This window comes from Nilaparvata lugens, chromosome 2 (genome assembly GCF_014356525.2).
Source record: "Nilaparvata lugens isolate BPH chromosome 2, ASM1435652v1, whole genome shotgun sequence".
Lineage (NCBI taxonomy): Eukaryota > Metazoa > Arthropoda > Insecta > Hemiptera > Delphacidae > Nilaparvata > Nilaparvata lugens.
The window spans coordinates 91,879,635-91,897,401 of NC_052505.1; the positions used below are offsets into that span (position 1 = coordinate 91,879,635).

General features: G+C 34.9%; 3 protein-coding genes across 4 annotated transcripts in view; 2 read left to right on the top strand and 1 right to left on the bottom strand.

Moving 5' to 3' along the window:
- The window catches only part of LOC111048336 (fizzy-related protein homolog), a 34,513-nt gene extending 17,394 nt beyond the window's left edge, over window positions 1-17,119 (top strand). Inside the window, 9 exon segments of the mRNA XM_039422107.1 lie at window positions 997-1,239; window positions 2,754-2,891; window positions 3,595-3,783; window positions 5,892-6,071; window positions 6,073-6,117; window positions 9,538-9,670; window positions 10,834-10,997; window positions 12,836-13,033; window positions 15,159-17,119. Of these exon segments, the coding sequence (XP_039278041.1) occupies window positions 997-1,239; window positions 2,754-2,891; window positions 3,595-3,783; window positions 5,892-6,071; window positions 6,073-6,117; window positions 9,538-9,670; window positions 10,834-10,997; window positions 12,836-13,033; window positions 15,159-15,200 (1,332 nt within the window). The 3' untranslated portion in view covers window positions 15,201-17,119.
- The window catches only part of LOC111061043 (semaphorin-1A), a 530,166-nt gene that overhangs the window by 227,080 nt on the left and 285,319 nt on the right, over window positions 1-17,767 (bottom strand). The window lies entirely within an intron of this gene.
- LOC111060595 (fizzy-related protein homolog) overlaps window positions 1-17,767 on the top strand; it is a 92,042-nt gene that overhangs the window by 17,403 nt on the left and 56,872 nt on the right. The gene's annotated exons all lie outside the window — the stretch shown is intronic.

Here is a 17,767-nt window from a genome sequence, read left to right on the forward strand (position 1 = left end):
TTGAACGAATGTTGGCAGACGGCCCATACTATGCCATTTCAGTCGAACGTACACATCGTGTGTTCATTGTAGAGCAGTTTTTTAGAAACAATGAATCTGTAGTCACGGTGAACGCTTTTTCGCCAATATTTTAGAGTTGGACGTCGAGGTGCAGTACCTGATCAAAATACTGTACTCCGATGGGTCACAGCGTTTAGAAGTACTGGTTCTGTGATGAAGAATAAACCACCTGGTCTTCCCCGTTCAGTTCGTACTCCGGAAAATGTAGACCCAGTCAGAACGGCAGTTGTTACTGGTCTTAGAAGATCGACTAGACGACATGGTCTCAGGACTAGACGACACTGACTCGGTCTACATTTTCTGTAGTACGAACTGAACGGGGAAGACCAGGTGGTTTCTCTTTCATCACAGAAACAGTACTTCTAAATGCTGAAACCCATCGGAGTACAGTATTTCGAATAGACCCTGGACCTCGACGTCCAACTCTAAATTATTGACGGAAAAGCATTGCTCTGTGAATACAGATTCATTGTTTCTAATAAAACTGCTCTACAACAGCAAACACACGGTGTTGTACGTTTCAACCCTCCATAGCGACTAAAATGGCATAGTATGGGCCGTATGCCAACATTCGTTCAAAGGCAATACCTCCTCTCATCGCCAAGTACTAGCGGTTCGAAAAACATGCGTTTCCTCTGCACCACCTTGTAGCCTACAAATATCATAATTCAATAATTCATTTTGAATTTTAAAAAATAAATGAATTATCGAACTTATGTGCTAGCTGTGAGTTTATTTTCGATCTTCAAAACCACTTGTTCACAAAATGATAGAAATAAATCATCTTGATTCATTTTACATTTACATTTCTAAAGAAATTTCCTAGAGCATATTGTGTAAAAGTGTGTTGATGTGTTTTGCACTTAGTCTGTGGTACTTTTCTGAAAGTTGTGTAATTCTGAATGGATTGATCAATTGATGTTGTGTACTAAACAGGAGGGGCGGTTGACGAGTGTGACGGCGCCGAAGAAGTCGCGGGAGACGAGTGGGAGCGGCGGTGCAGGAGGTGGCGGAGGCAGTGGAGGCGGCAGTGGTGGGGGTGGTGAGAGCAATCGTGACGGCCTGGCCTACACGTGTCTGCTGCGCAACGAGCTGCTCGGAGCCAACATAGAGGGGGTGAAGGGGCAGTGCGACGAGCGGCGTGCCGTGTCCGAGCCTGAACGCAACAATCTCTTTCAGGTATCAATATTTTTTTGTCATACTTACTCAATTTCGGCTGTTTTCCATGCATGAAATCAAGACTGTAAACAGCTGTTTGCAGAACAAGCAAACATTTGATTTCTTTACAGCATAATATATTATATTGTTTGCATACTATAGCATTACAGTCGAGTATTTTTCCTAGTTCCGAAATAGTAACATTCAAACAACTACCTTGAGCGCTCCAGGTTGTTCGATTACTCAGAAAAAAATAGCTCCAGAGCTGCAACAAACGCGGCATGAACGACAGATGCGTAGACGAAACTTGTCTTTAGCTTCAACGCGTACCTACCATGGCCAGTCGAGCGCATTTAGCATGCTAAGTTATGAGGCGCTACATCAAAGATATGTTGCCTGCTTGTAATTGGAGATGTTGCCAGTTGTAGCGAGTAGCTTCCAAGCTAACCGGGGTCTTACCCTCTCTTTCCCGTATCTCCGTCTCTTATCTATCAAAAGGATTGCTGCCCACCACACTTGAAGCCAGTAGTTGTCGATCAACCACGCTATAGTGAGGTCCACGTTATAATGGCAGTGGATAAAGATAGAAGAAAAGCAATGCCGATTCTCTGCATTAATTAATTATATTTCTACACTGTCAAAAACATAATTGGCATCTTTGTGGACCTAGAAAAGGATAGTACCACCAGCTTTGTCGAATGATAGACAAAGATAGCAAAACCAAAGTTGAACAAATACTGTCATTATAACGTGGACCTCACTATAGCAGTATGATCGTCCCCGCCAATATACACCGCTTTTCGCAAGGTAAAACCGCAAAATTATTCCTTAAACCTAGCTCCGTAGTGCAGGCTGGATGCTTGGCTGACTCGGACAAGGCGCTGAGACAGCAAATAATAGCAGCGTTGGTGGGAATGCGAGCGGCCGCAGTAACCTCTTCCACCCAGCAATGGTCGGCGTAGTTCCGCCTAGCGGACAGATTCAAGATCAATAAGTCGGTTAATTTGATTCCTTATTTCGTATTAACCTCGGTCCTCCGCATAAACTCTCGTACACCCTAGTTTTTGATTGATTGATTGATTGAGTACTTAATTTATGTAGATTACAATATATATTGGCTTATATACAGTAGCTTACAATACAGCAAAATTATGGATGAATTTACAAAATATAAATTTAAATAATTATTGAGCTGTAGGCCTATATAATAGGAAAAAAAATTGTAATAACTATAAATAAAATATATAATATTGTTATGCATCTACATAAATTGGCGGAGCTTTGGACATATTATGCAATTATGGGATATTATCCTTGTGCTCTCATATGTATCTCAAATATTAATGTCCATTCTTTGGAAAGAATATTCGAAGTATTCTTCCCACTAACTCTCTACCAAAATGTAGCCAGAAAGTTATTTCTTTCTACCAAAAGTTCTGTCAGAAAGAAATGAACTTATCAAAAAATCACCGCTACTAAATATTAATGTATAAGTTTCTAGTTTGTATTGGACAATTGTTTTTGGTTTGTTGCAGTATATGACGCACGTGGAGAACGAACAGAACATAGAGTCGATAGCGCCCTACTCACTATCACCGGTCGGACCTAAAAGTCAGAAGCTGCTCAGGTCACCTCGCAGAGCCACCAGGAAGATTTCCAGGATACCGTTCAAGGTAATTGATCCACAGATATTTAATAACATGAATAAAGTGTAATTAGATATTATTGTACTTATTTATGTATTTCTACAGTCGAAAATTATACAATTATTGATCTATAGAGAACATCAGACTCGGTCGAAAACTGCTACTCACCCAAAATTTGCGAGACAGAAATATGCGAGACCAACTTCAAAAAGAGTTTAAAGTTCCTGATCAATTAAATCTAAAAATCAACAATTCAGTTTCTAGTATTTTGCTAAATACTATAATTCTGTTAGAAGAATTATTTTTACAATTTCAATTACTAATAACACATCATGTTATGTTAAATCACAAACAAAAGAAGTAATATAAATAAGATTATTAATATTATTGTACAGTCAAAATTAGTATTTACTTCCTCTATGGTTCAATCTAGAATGATAACAGCTAAAATTAAATTTGAAAATTTAATGGGTGAACTAGACCCCCACAAAATGGCGATTTTGCAATGCATAACGGGATTGTGTTATGACCTGTATTTATAGACCTTGCTCCGATTGGGTGATTATCAGCTGATTGGGTTGGCTTTCGGGAATCAGCTGATAATCAGCTAATCGGAGAGCTTCCTGCCCTGCCGAATCGTGTGAAAAACACTTCATGTGGCTTGGCTCTTGGTGATTGGCCCAATGAAATTTGAGTATTCCCTGATGAATGTTGTATTAATTTGTGGTAGGTTTTGGACGCGCCCGAGCTTCAGGACGACTTCTACCTGAACCTGGTGGACTGGTCGTCCCAGAACGTGCTGAGTGTTGGCCTGGGCAGCTGTGTGTACCTGTGGTCGGCATGCACCAGTCAGGTCACACGGCTCTGCGACCTCTCCAACGATGCCAACAGCGTCACCTCGGTCGCATGGAATGAACGGGTACGTACAGTCCGAGTCCTGTAGGCTACATTACTACACGTTCAAAAGCATCAAACATTTTTGAAAATGTATCTTTCCATAAGCAACAGATGCTCTTTTGTATCTTCTCAAAAGCAACGTGTTGCATCCGAAAAGATACACAATGAACTTTAATGTATCTTTCCATAAGCAACAGATGCTCTTTTGTATCTTCTCAAAAGCAACGTGTTGCATCCGAAAAGATACACAATGAACTATAATGTATCTTTCCATAAGCAACCGATGTTTCTTTGTATCTTCTCAAAAGCAACATGTTGCATCCGAAAAGATACACAATGAGCTGTAATGTATCCATTAGCAACAGATTCTCTTTTGTATCTTCTTAAAAGCAACATGTTGCAGCCGAAAAGATACACAATGAGCTTTAATGTATCTTTCCATAAGCTTTAGAATTCAGATGGTCTTCTGTATCTTTTCAAAAGTAACTTGTTGCATCCTAAAAGATACACAATGAGCTATAATGTATATTTCTATAAGCAACAGATCATTTTTTGTATCTTCTCAAAAGCACGTGTTGCATCCGAAAAGATACACAATGAGCTATAATGTACCTTTTCATAAGCAACAGATGCTATTTTGTATCTTCTCAAAAGTAACTTGTTGCATCCTAAAAGATACACAATGAGCTATAATGTATCTTTTCATAAGCAACAGATTTTTTTGTATCTTCTCAAAAGCAACATGTTGCATCCGAAAAGATAAACAATGAGCTTTAATGTATCTTCCCATTAGCAACAGATTCTCTTTTGTATCTTCTCAAAAGCAACGGGTTGCATCCGAAAAGATACACAATGAGCTTTTTGGAAATACATCCTTTTAGCACACCACAACATATCAGCTGACATTCGTTCAACATGCTCTTTCCATGTTGGTGATACGTTGCAACTCTCTCATTCATGAAGAATATTTGTGTGTAGGGAGCTTCCTCCATCTATGGATCTAGGGTCTGAAGCCTGATGTTTTTGCAATGCCGTGAATATTACCACGCGAACCATACCTTGCTTACATTTAGTTTCAAAGTATTGAGATCTTATTATATATCATAATGAACTCCCTCCTACACACATTTCTGTATGTAACACTCTGGGAAATGAATTTATTTGATTTGAAGTCACGGAGGCCACGGAGTCTACGGGACGTGTACTGTACTCAAGTTAAACAGCTGATTATTTCTGTAGTTGTTCAGGGACAGTAAGGTACAGATATAATAACCATAGAATCAGCTGATGAAAAGTGAAATGCGCGTGTTCGTGGCGCATACGTCTGTACACACCTTTAGATGAAGGCTTGTTATCCTTGACCTACACAGTCAATGCTCTGTCTCACACAAGCTGAGAATTCCAAGTGTGTGAGAGCGTTAATTCAGTAGCGACTTGACAGATCTCCTATTTGAGTCTAAACTTGATCGCAAAAATTAATCGTTCTTGTTGTCAATATTTTTTTGTTGTGCTTTTGAAAGATTATTCGAGATATAAATACCTGCATTTCATCAGAAATGAATACTAAATAAAAATTGTAAGATACTAGGAAACCCGTTTCCAGACCTGTAGGTATAGTAATTTTAAGACATGTGACGAAATACGCGATACTTGGTCGCGAAAAACAAGTTCCTTTAAGGTTTGAAGCAGATTTACTATGTTAAATGTACAATAAACAGAATATTTCTCTACAGAACTTGTAGAAAATTTAATTTTGAAGAGATAGATGTAGAATAAGTCTGAAATTACTATAGCTACAGGTCTGGAAACGGTTTTATTCAATTTCTCAGTTCATTTTACATTAAGTATGCTAAATTGTACATATTAATTAACAGCCAACAAATACTAGTAGGACTTCGTTTCAGCAGGGGAACTGAAATACAGATGAAAGCTTTCACTCTGCATAACTCGGTAACCAAGCATTTTCGGACCTATGTTGATTATAACTTTTTTCATCTTTCGATGTGAGGAATCACACCCTGAATTATGGGCACCTTTTGTCAGAACACTCTGTATTTGCTTGTAATTGCAAGGAGCGTAACGGCAGTCGAGCTTTGTGTTGAATTTCTCACCAATTACTTGTATTTGCAGGGCAACCTGGTGGCCGTGGGCACACACACGGGCTACGTGCAAGTGTGGGACGTGGCCGTGTCGAAGCAGGTGAACAAGCTGATGGGTCACTCGGCGCGGGTGGGTGCGCTCGCCTGGAACGGGGACATGTTGTCGTCGGGCAGTCGCGACCGCATGATTCTGCAGCGCGACATTCGCACCCCCCCAAATGGTCGCCGAACGCCGGCTGGTGGGGCATCGGCAGGAGGTAAGACGTCGTAACACAACCCAAAACTATAGTCTGTGTAAATAAGTTGAGACTTCATTCGAAGAAATTACAAGGTTGCCAATTCGTGTATAATTGAAATTTTCTCAAATTTCCAATACAACGTTAGAATTGGATGTAGAATATCATTCCCGATATTCTAGTAGTGCTAAAAAACTTTCTCGCTTTCACCACCTACTTATCTTTTGAAACAAAAAAGTTTCCAGCATGTCGAAAATTTCATGTTTTCTGCTCGAAATGTCTCGACATTGACGAACATAATCATTAATTAAAAATTAACTATAGGTGGGATAAAAATTATCCATACACCAATAGAAAGGAGACATTATCCCCGTTAATTTAATATAGAGTTATTATGCATTACGACGCCCCATGATTCTAAGAGAAGTGATATTCAAAAGAAAAACAAATTATCGTGATGATTCTAATTTTTTATATAAGTTGAATATCCTTTTAATCCTTCAACCCTGAAACGTTTTAGCACTATTAGGATATCGGGGATGATATTCTACATCCATTCTGACGTTGTATTGTAAATTTGAGAAAGTTGCAATTTTACACGATTTGGCTACCCTGTAATTTTTTCGGATGGAGGGCCAAGTCTCAACTTATTTTACACAGTCTGCTTAGGGCCATTTGTCCTCAGTTTCAGACAAGACTTTAAGGCTGTTCGGTATCCTTTTTTATTTAAATTGGATAATCATTTCAATATAATTGTTGAGATCATTATAAGAGTGAGAAAAAGTGGCAACTGAAATTTTTAAGTGGTCTAATAAGCGAATTATGGGTTGTTGAAGTGCTAAATTTCCATATTCCGTTTTTGTAAATTCGATAACTTGTTTATTTTGGCATTAATCGCGAAAAAACGCATATTAGAACAAAGCCAATTATATTCTGAATGTATTAAAAAAACTCCAATGAAAAATTCGAAACCGTTTATGATCTGGAAAGAAACAGAGTTTAGCACTTCAACAACCCATAAATCGCTTATTAGACCACTTAAAAATTTCAGTTGCCACTTTTCTCACTCTTATAATGATCTTAACATTATATTGTGAAAGATTATCCAATTTAAATAAAAATAAAAAGGTGTACCGGACAGCCTTAACTAAATTTAATCAGCTGGTGGTTTAAACTCAAAATGAAGTACATTGTAACGAGCGATACCTGATATGGCTTTAATCCAGTTTAAAATTAAATCTAGTTTAAACTGGCACTCTGCAAACGACACTTGATTGAACACAATCATCATTATTCAAGTTGATTTTTGTACTTGATTTAATTGTACTCATGTCTTTTTCATGTTATTTTATAATGTTTGAGTTTTATTTGAATTGTTGGTGTAAGGGTATGATCACATAGGATGCGTGTATGTATAAGTGCACGTCATACTATGCAGGAACTGAGAAAGAAAATCTGGAAAGAGCCATTGAAACACGTTGTGACTAGTCTGTAGCTGCTCACACTGAACGTAACCAGCAAGTGCACGCGTTCAGTGTCAGTGTCCCTATTGCTCATTCCGGATTTTGTTTCTCATCTCTGCGCTTGTTTATACATAATGATCACACGTGTGCTTGCACATATGCGCATTCAATCTGATCATACCCAAAGAATTTTCCGGAAACTTGTGATTACTCCTGGTTGCATCCACCTAGAACTAGCACATGATTATTCAACTGAATTTTTGCACTAGCTAGAACTATGGTGTGGTCCACGTTATAATGGCAGTGGATGAAGATAGAAGAATAGCGATGCCGATTCTTTGCATGAATTTATTATATTTCCACACTGTCAAAAACATAATTGTCATCGTTGTGGACCTATAAAAGGATAGTACCACCGGCTTCGTCGAATGATAGACAAGGATAGCAAAACCAAAGTTGATAAAATACTGTCATTATAACGTGGACCTCACTATACAGTAAATGTATAAACACAGTTTATCCATTACTAACACGCTTCTGATTGGCTAGCTCGATCACGTGGTATAAATCCGCCATTAAGATTCCAAACAAACTTTATAATGCTATCTTATTGCATTGGAAATTTGGAACTTATCACTTCTTTTACCGATTGGAAATATATTTTGAACTTACGATGAGTTCTGTATAACATTTTCTATTGGAAAATGATTATTCTTTAATATAGACCAATATAATTTTAAAAACACTAATAAAAGATAAAATATTAATTTTTCCTCCCTTGGGCACCTCGCCGACGACTTCCAGTGCTTTCGCGGACCACTTATTGGGAATCACTGATCTAGATAGGTATGCAGAAAGATAAAATTCAATTTTATTGTTTTTACTTAACCAATTTATTGGATCCAACTCTTAAAGGTGCGTACAGATATACGCGCCGCGAACATGAGCAATTCACTTTTAATCAGCTGACTATATCAGTATTTTTACAAAACGGTAATATACAGTTATATAAAGCTTGGCATCAGCTGATTAAAAGTGAATTGCACATGTTCGCGGCGTGTAAATCTGTACGCACCTTAAGGCTGTGCAAAGGTTGAAATAAACATTCTACTCGTGATATTTTAAAAGTTTTCGATTTGTATATCATCAGCTATCAAAATGAAAACGTTTTCTCAGGAAAACATTTTTTTCTGATCATTACTTTTTGAGATATGAGCGCCTTAAGTTTGAATTTTTGGGACAGAACATTTCAAATTCGGTAAGAGATAAATCCATGAGATTTAGAGGATGGATTCTTCATGGTATTGTTGATTCAGTAAACAAAAATTTTCTAAAAATATAAATTTTGAAAAAGTTATTCAATTTACCAAAAATAACTTTTAGTTGAGTTATTTTAGTAAATTGAATAACTATCTTAAAAATCAATATTTTCAGAAAATTTTTGTTTCACTAGGTCAACAATACCATGAAGAATCTACCTTCTAAATCTCATGGATTTATCTCTTACCGAATTTGAAATGTTCTGTCCCAAAATATAATCTTTAGGCGCTCATATCTCAAAAGTATGATCGGAAAAAAATGTTTTCCTGAGAAAACGTTTTCATTTTGATAGCTTGATGATATACAAATCGAAAAGCTTTGAAAAAATCACGAGTAGAAAGTTTATTTTTATCCTTTGCATAGCCTTAATTATGTAATTTCTAATGCTCAATTGAATATAACTTTTTATGAATTATTCATAAAAAGTTATATTCAATTGAGCCATTAGAAATAATTATTATTTCATCGTGATTTAGTGCTGATTAAAGACGTCTTGACTTCTCTGATTGATTCTCTTCAGTCCTGAGTACACAACATGTGCAATAGCTTCGAATTTACACATACAAATATAATACACATATAAAATTCAAGAGGTTACTAAAAATAAATTTAATTCTAATTATGATACCCCACTGTAAAATGTCGATTTTGTTTGCAGGTATGTGGACTGAAATGGTCACCAGACAACCAGTATTTAGCTTCAGGTGGTAATGACAATCGACTGTACGTTTGGAACATGCACTCGTTATCACCACTACAAACCTACACTGAGCATTTGGCTGCCGTCAAAGGTAAATCAAATAAAGCAAAATAACTATACTAAGCTTGAATTTTAAAACTATTAAAAGATATTAGTGTAGAACCTAAAAAGCAGTCGTTAGGTCATGTTAGAGGCCCTGAAATTGATCAGTTGCTATTTGAAAACTCTGACACTAGAGCTGAGCCAGCCAGGTCACTCGATATTACTTAGTATAGAACCTTGAAATAATAAGTATCCCTTTGCTATAGTGAAGTCCTTGCTATAATGGCAGTGGAGAAAGATAGCGTTGCCGATTCTCTGCCTTGCCACTACCTTCTATAGAGGATAGTTGATACCAGTATATCTGATGTTATTATCATATATAAAAATAACTGTTAATTCTTGTTGAAAATGATAAATTATATTCTATTCGTCAAGAAATTTTATTTTTTAATGATTTAATAATACATTTTTATAATGGAGATTAAATATTCTTTTATGATTATTTTAAAAAGAATTAACAGTTGATATTACATTGCCGATATCAGTTTTCCTCTATAGAAGGCAGTGATAATGCAGAGAATCAGCAATGCTGTTCTCCTATCTTCTCCACTGCCATTATTACGTGGACCTCACTATAGGACGTGAAGCACATCATTGAAGAGTTCTTATTCCTGAAAGATGTTCACTGGGATTTATCAATCATTTATTTATCAATACAATGATCAATAATAATAATAATAGATATCATAATCTGATTAGCTTGTATTATTTCTCTTCCATATTTTAATGGTGTTGTAATCCAAATGTACATGTCACGCACTTCTCATTTTTCAAATTCACTTGAATTTTAAGAATTTATTTGAAAACTCACTTGAATTCATTATTCACTCATTTGCTGAGAAATAATATTAATATTATTAATCATGGATGCAATATGAAGTGATGGTTGTTTTTCGTGTTCTAGCGTATTGTTTGATGATTTACTTTAGTGTATGATGTCAGGGAGGAGGGAAGATATTTCATGCTGAAGAGAATAGCACAGGACAGAGAGGAATGGAGAAAGAGGAATCATGTATGGGCCTGCCCTAGGGCAGAATACTGATCATGATGATAATGATGATGAGCGTATTGTTTTGTATTGGACTGTCTATATTTTGACTGTATTCATGAGGTTGACATAATTTTACAATAATATTTTGTTTGTTTGATCAGCGATAGCATGGTCACCACATCACCACGGCCTGTTAGCTTCGGGTGGAGGCACAGCTGATCGATGCATTCGATTCTGGAACACGCTGACAGGCCAACCCATGCAGTGTGTCGACACTGGATCACAGGTCTGCAACCTCGCCTGGTCCAAGCACTCCTCCGAACTGGTAATGCTCCGTTTATTCACTTCTCCGAGTTCGCACCTATTGTTTGTTCAATTAATTTTTTATCGAATAAGCCCTTTTTGAGAGGCCTAAATTTATCTGATATAGTTTTTTTCCTTCGAAATAATCGCAATAACTTTATAATTAAAACTTGGGGAATTATAGGAACATATTGTTGTCAATTTTCTGTTTCAACCATTAAAACTTGGGAATTATAGGAACATATTGTTGTCAATTTTCTGTTTCAACCATTAAAACTTGGGAATTATAGGAACATATTGTTGTTAATTTTCTGTTTCGACCATCTTCTATAGTAGATAGAGATGTGGTACAAGTTACACTGTTATATCTGATATCATACATTATATATTATACATCAATATTATTATCTGAATATTTATAATATTAATGTGTGATTGTACACCTATATTGATACATCTATATTCACTTTTTTGTTAAAGATATTTACCCTTCTCGTATTTACAAAAAAATAAAATCAAAGTACCTTTTTTCAACTTCATTTTATTTTTATTTTTCACTTTTTGTGTAGTTGAGAAGTTGATATAGTGGTAATTATTCATATTAAAAGTTTATCAGAGATTGACAATGGTGTAACAACCGAAACCGGTCTTTCTAACTACCAATAAATCTGTGGTTTTTGACAATTTCATTTCATTTCTCACAACATGTTTCGACTTGTCATTTACAAGTGATTTGTATGATAGTCATGTCATACATTGAATTCCTCGACATTTTGCAACCTATGACCAATATAACGATGTACCGTTTGGGCACAGGTGAGCACAGCCCGCACACACGGCTACTCGCAAAACCAGCTCCTGGTGTGGAAGTACCCCATCATCATGACACACATTATCTTCATTAAACATTATTTATCCACATCTACAGTATTTATTAATTTATTCAATTGCACATACTCAAATTATAACAATTATTCTTCCACTTTTTGTCTTTCATATACGTTTCTGTCTTCTTCTTTGTCATATTCTTCTACATCATCTTCTTCTAATTCTACTTTCTCTTATTCTCCTTTCATCAATTATTCTTCCACTTTTTGTTTTTCATATTCTTTTCTATCTTCTTCTTCTCCTATTTCTTCTTCTTAGTCATCTTCCTCTTTTTCTTATTCATCATCTTCTTCTACTTCCTCTTCTCCTACTTCTTCTTCTTCTTATTCTCCTTTCATCTTTTTATTCTTCATATTCTCCTGTCTTCTTTTTATTCTCTGATCTTCATCTTCTTCTTCATCTTCATCTTCATCTAATTCTACTTATTCTTATTCTCCTTTCATCTACTTCTTTTTCTCCTGTCTTCATCATCTTCTTCATTGTCTACTCCTACTGCCTCTTCCTCCTCATCTTCATCTCCTTCTACTCCTCTACTCGAGCTTCTCTGAATAAATAGTTCAAAAAGAGTTGATAGCAATGTCACTGATTCGGTATAATGTATATTTTTCCTAGAGAACGAAGTTAGGGCGCAGTCGGCAACTCTCTTAAAAGGCTACTAAGTTGAATGTTTCATTTTACAAAATATTGAGTAGCCCTGAGAGATGATATATATTCAAATTATGGTTTGTTAATAAATAGTTTAGTTTAAAAAAAAGACATTTTATTTACTACAAAACATTACAAATAATTTTATGAGGTCCGTTCGCTATGTACGCTAGCGAGGAACTGAGCACTGAATATAATATTGTCTTCCACTATGACTATGCTGACTAAACAAGTTAACAGTGATTGTATGCAGTTTTACTCATATAACTTTCATAAATTGAATTCGTCGACCTATTCCAAACTATAACCAATGTTTAATGACTACAGGTGAGCACACACGGCTACTCGCAAAACCAGATCCTGGTGTGGAAGTACCCGACGCTGACGCAGGTGGCCAAGCTGACTGGGCACTCGTACAGGGTGCTCTACCTGGCCATGTCCCCCGACGGCGAGGCCATTGTCACCGGCGCCGGCGACGAGACGCTCCGCTTCTGGAATGTATTCTCCAAAGTCCGATCTCAGAAGGTTAGTGGTCAAATTCATCAAATTGAATGCTTTAAACCCTACGTTTGCTACTTTTTCGATGCATTGTTGGAGAATTATAAGTCCTGAAATAGCTACTGTATTTAATCACTTGGCCAGGAAGTGGCCGTTTGCAGGTTGAGCATTATGTTTCCAGTCGAGGCCTTAGCCGAATCTGGAATTCGATGCAAGCCCTGAAAGATACATTCACGGCCAATTCGGCACGACCACGTACGATATTTTTCGCTACACAATCAGCAAATGAGGGGTCGATTTAATAAAAACTAGAATCTAGTGACTAGCAACTAGTCATTGGATCTAGCTATATATACCTTAGACCAGATATCTATACGTATCTGGTCTAAGATTATATCTGGTTGACCGAGCGAAGTGAGGTCTAAGATTCAAGTCGACGGTTTGGCATTTCTTTTAATGTTTAAATGTTTTTATGTTGCGCATTTACGGCGAAACGCGGTAATAGATTTTCATGAAATTTGACAGGTATGTTCCTTTTTAAATTGCGCGTCGACGTATATACAAGGTTTTTGGAAATTTTGCATTTCAAGGATAATATAAAAGGAAAAAGGAGACTATAGAAGACTATAGACTATAGAATTATTCGTCATGAATCAGCTGTCGAGTTGACTATAGATTGCATGCCATGACGCATGCAATTCAATATCTCAATGTAACTTGGTAAAAAATTAACAGCTGTATAGACTATAAATTGCATGCCTCATTGAATGCAATTTTTATGCACTATTAAATAGGATGCAAAGAACTTATAACAGCTCGCCTGGGCGCCTAAATGCGCGCTAAATTCCTGAAAGCGTTATATGATAATTAATCTTGTGTAAGCATGATCTGATCAAATAAATAGTTAGTGTATCAGTGTGGATGTGCTTATGGTTTGGGACGTCGTTATAACTGCGCGAGGTCTACTGTTCACAGAACTACTAGTATATTCTGGTATTATATCTTGTCTAGATATATACTCGAATCCTAGTATTTGCTTGAAAATAACTTAGAACTAGCAATTGCTAGCTTTTATTCAATAATTGACCTAATATAAATGAGTAAACAATAACAAATTACTGAATAGGTAGGCAAAATATCGCATTCCCGAAAATCATATGGTGACGTATAGCCAAACTATATAACAAACATGTTCTAACATGCAAGCTTTCTGTTTCTGCTTTACAATTATTATCAAAACATTTGAATAATACAAGCATTTTCCATTTAAAAGCAAAAACCTAACCTCCTAACCTACCCTTTCACCTTTCAAACCCTTGAGGTTTCTTCATATTTTAGGTCGTGTTTATGTTATAGTTAGGCTATACGTCAGCTTGTGAATTTCGGGGATGAGATATTTTGATTTTTAACTGAAATATAGCCCATATTCAAAAGATCAAAATGAACTTTACTCCGAAGTGAAAAGTGTAAATTTAAAGTATTGTGTTCACTATAACCTTAGTGTCCGGTTTCCCATTAGGGAACTTTGGACTATATATATGACGAGATGGAACTACCCTTGGGTCTCCCCACCATTCAAAGCCATACGCTAATAATAATAAAAGATCAAAAAGTTGTGAATAGAAACAGCTGATCAGATTCTCAAGAGTGGCCACTAACGGTAAAACATGCATGTTTATCATGCACATAATGCATATATTTTGTCATCAGCCAGAGGCATCTAATATAAAATAAACAACCAATAACAATAAATAAACCACTGGAAAATTATAAATTATGATGATAAAATAAAATTTAAACTCAAATAGAGCAGCGAAGGAAAAATAAACAACAAAAAATTTGAGATAGCCTACAAAATCCTAAGCTCAAAAATTTTTGTTCGAAGCCTTTTGCTGTGATGATACAACAATGTATGTCGACTGTGTATCATGCATGTTCTACCGTTACTGACCAGCCTTTTTGATTACCAATGCCATCTGTAGGTGGCACGACGAGTAAACGGAAGGACCAGGGTCCTTCTCGTCATACAAAATTTATATAAAAAATTGTGTTACAAACATTTCCGTCTACAACCTGACTTGTCTATAGTTATTTTTGATAGTTTTACTCTAATCTGACGATAAATTAATTTCTGTTTTTTCTTTATTTTCAGGAAAGCAAATCCGTGTTGAATTTATTCTCCAATATACGATGAAACCTAACTTTCGTTTATTTGTAAGTTAGTTAGATTCTTACTGGTGAAATTTGAAAATGTGTTATTTTTATACTGTACATCTTGAACGCCACAAACACAACATATATTATTTTATTGTATATAATTCACTTATACTGTGAGATTTTTAACTTGTTTCAAAAGTGTATTAATATTTATTTACTTTACTAGAGTGGTGTATTTTGATTTGATGTAGATCATGCGAAGAATTGTTTTTGGTTTGTCTGCTGTATTTTTTGTTTATTTCAAATTCTACCATTGCATTTGGGTTTGTATCTAGATTTTTAGATACCATGTGAAGGGTGATAGTTATTGTAAATTACATAGGACTCTGGTCTATTGACGTTGTCTTGATGTGGTTGTCTTAAATATGGTGTCTGAATGTTTTTATAGATTTATTTTATCTATTTGCTTGTGACTTTAAGACTTACGTAATACTTGAAAAGTATAAACTTTTTAAAAGTTTACCCTCCTAGAAATAATATCAAATAGATTAGATTATAGACTTAGATGTATAGTATTATACTGTAAGAATATTGGGCTTTCTTCCTTCATCATTATCATCATCGTTTCATTTTTTCATAGTTTTCATTTCATTTGCAGTAGAAAAAGATTGTTTCTATCATTCATATCATTGCTTTGTTTTAATATTATTATTGTAAAATAGTTCCATTTTATTTGCAGATCAACGAAAATTTCTGTATCAATATTTATTTCTGGAATTTACTATGTTTATTATTTTTAAAAAATGTTCTATAAAAATATATAGCTGATAATATTGGTTAGATTAAACAATCTTCATTAAATTTTTAGTTATTAATTTTTCTCATGATATTGATTATAACAAATAATATTGTGAATTTACAGAAAAAGTTGTTACTAATGTAACTAAAAATTATGCTAGGAATATCTTTTTCGATATTTTTACGTTCTTAATCATTGAATCTTCTTCTATATTTGTTTAGTTTTCGATGGTAAAAAATCAATGAATAATAAAATATTATTCGATTATATAAATAATACTCTTCGATTGTTCAGGTCTCAGAATTTCACCCTTTTGGAAAAATTAGAACTTTGAAATGCATTCGAGCATAGTTCAATCTCACTTGATATATATCATTTATTGCTCCCGATGTTTTAAAGATTTTATATATTGAAATCTCTTAAGAGATTGTTACTGAGATTGTCAAGATTATTAGAGATTGGACTAAGTATGAAGTGTTTCAAGATTGTTCACTGCATCACGTTTTTAAACTTTTGTCATAGAGTAAATATGAGTAGATTTTCTATGCTTTTTATGAATTCGTTCTAATTAGTCATTATTTTACATACACATTTTAAATGGAAAATCATTTTTTTCGTATCTTGACGATTCTGGAATCAGTTCAACCTCAAAAAATGAGAGGTTTTTGTCATTATCCACCACTTGGAAAATTTTATTTCATTTTTTCCAAGTAATTAGAGATTGAACAGTTTCTAATTAGAGATTGAACTGATTCAGGAGAGTTACTTCTATCACTCTAGGTCTAAACACTTTTAAATAATCCGCCCAATTTTCAAGAATGTTCTGTCTGATAGTATTTAGGATAAATGTGGGTGGAATTCTGAAATCTTTCCAGTTTTAAACGTTTTCACAATTTTCAACTTGTTCACAATTTGAGAAAAGGATTTCAATTTCTAAATTCAAATATTATTCCAAATTTTAAAATTTATTGCACGTTTAAGTCTTGAATGTTTATCAGTTCTTTGTTGCAAGGTTTATAAAAGATAAGATTTTTTAATCACTGTTATTTAGGCAGAAATACAAACTAGTCACACCGAAACACTTTACTTGACAACTTACATCCAAATGTATTGTTTATATTATTAAAATCGTCAATTAAAAACCATCATGTGCAAAACTGTAATTATTTGAATGTATCCATGATCCTTCTCTGGTATGTGTATGTAGAATTTGATTAATACAGTTTGTTTCAAAATGAATAACCCAATTTGAAAAAAGACTATCTAATCATGGAAAAGGGATTATCATTAACAAAATATTATTCTTTACTCACAAAATATTAAGTTTTTGACAACATGTTCAATATGTTTCCATTAGGGAAGGGGCACAAAAGGCACTCTGCAAATTCATCTTAGCTTGTCTGATCACAATTTTATTATTAACTACTCAGTAATTATTAATAAATTCCCAATTAAAGTAACTACTTTGCAATTCATCCTAAATTTGTGTATGACGCTTCAGAACCCGATATCAATCAATAATTTTATTCAAATCAACACAATACAATTTACATAAAAGAAATCAAAACACAAACAGGCTTCATGGCGAGGTGTGCTGAAAAGAAAATAAGGAGGAAAAATACCTAGCCAACTATGGTTTCCCATACTATACTGTTATCTTTTCTAAATCAGTGGTAAGAGAGGGACACAACATTATTTTGCTATTCAAGTTCTTTCCTTACCTTAAAGTTTGAAAAAATAGCTTCAAAGGCAGCAGATATCTTGACAAAGTTTTTTGAATAAATGGCATAACTTAGTTGCTAGTT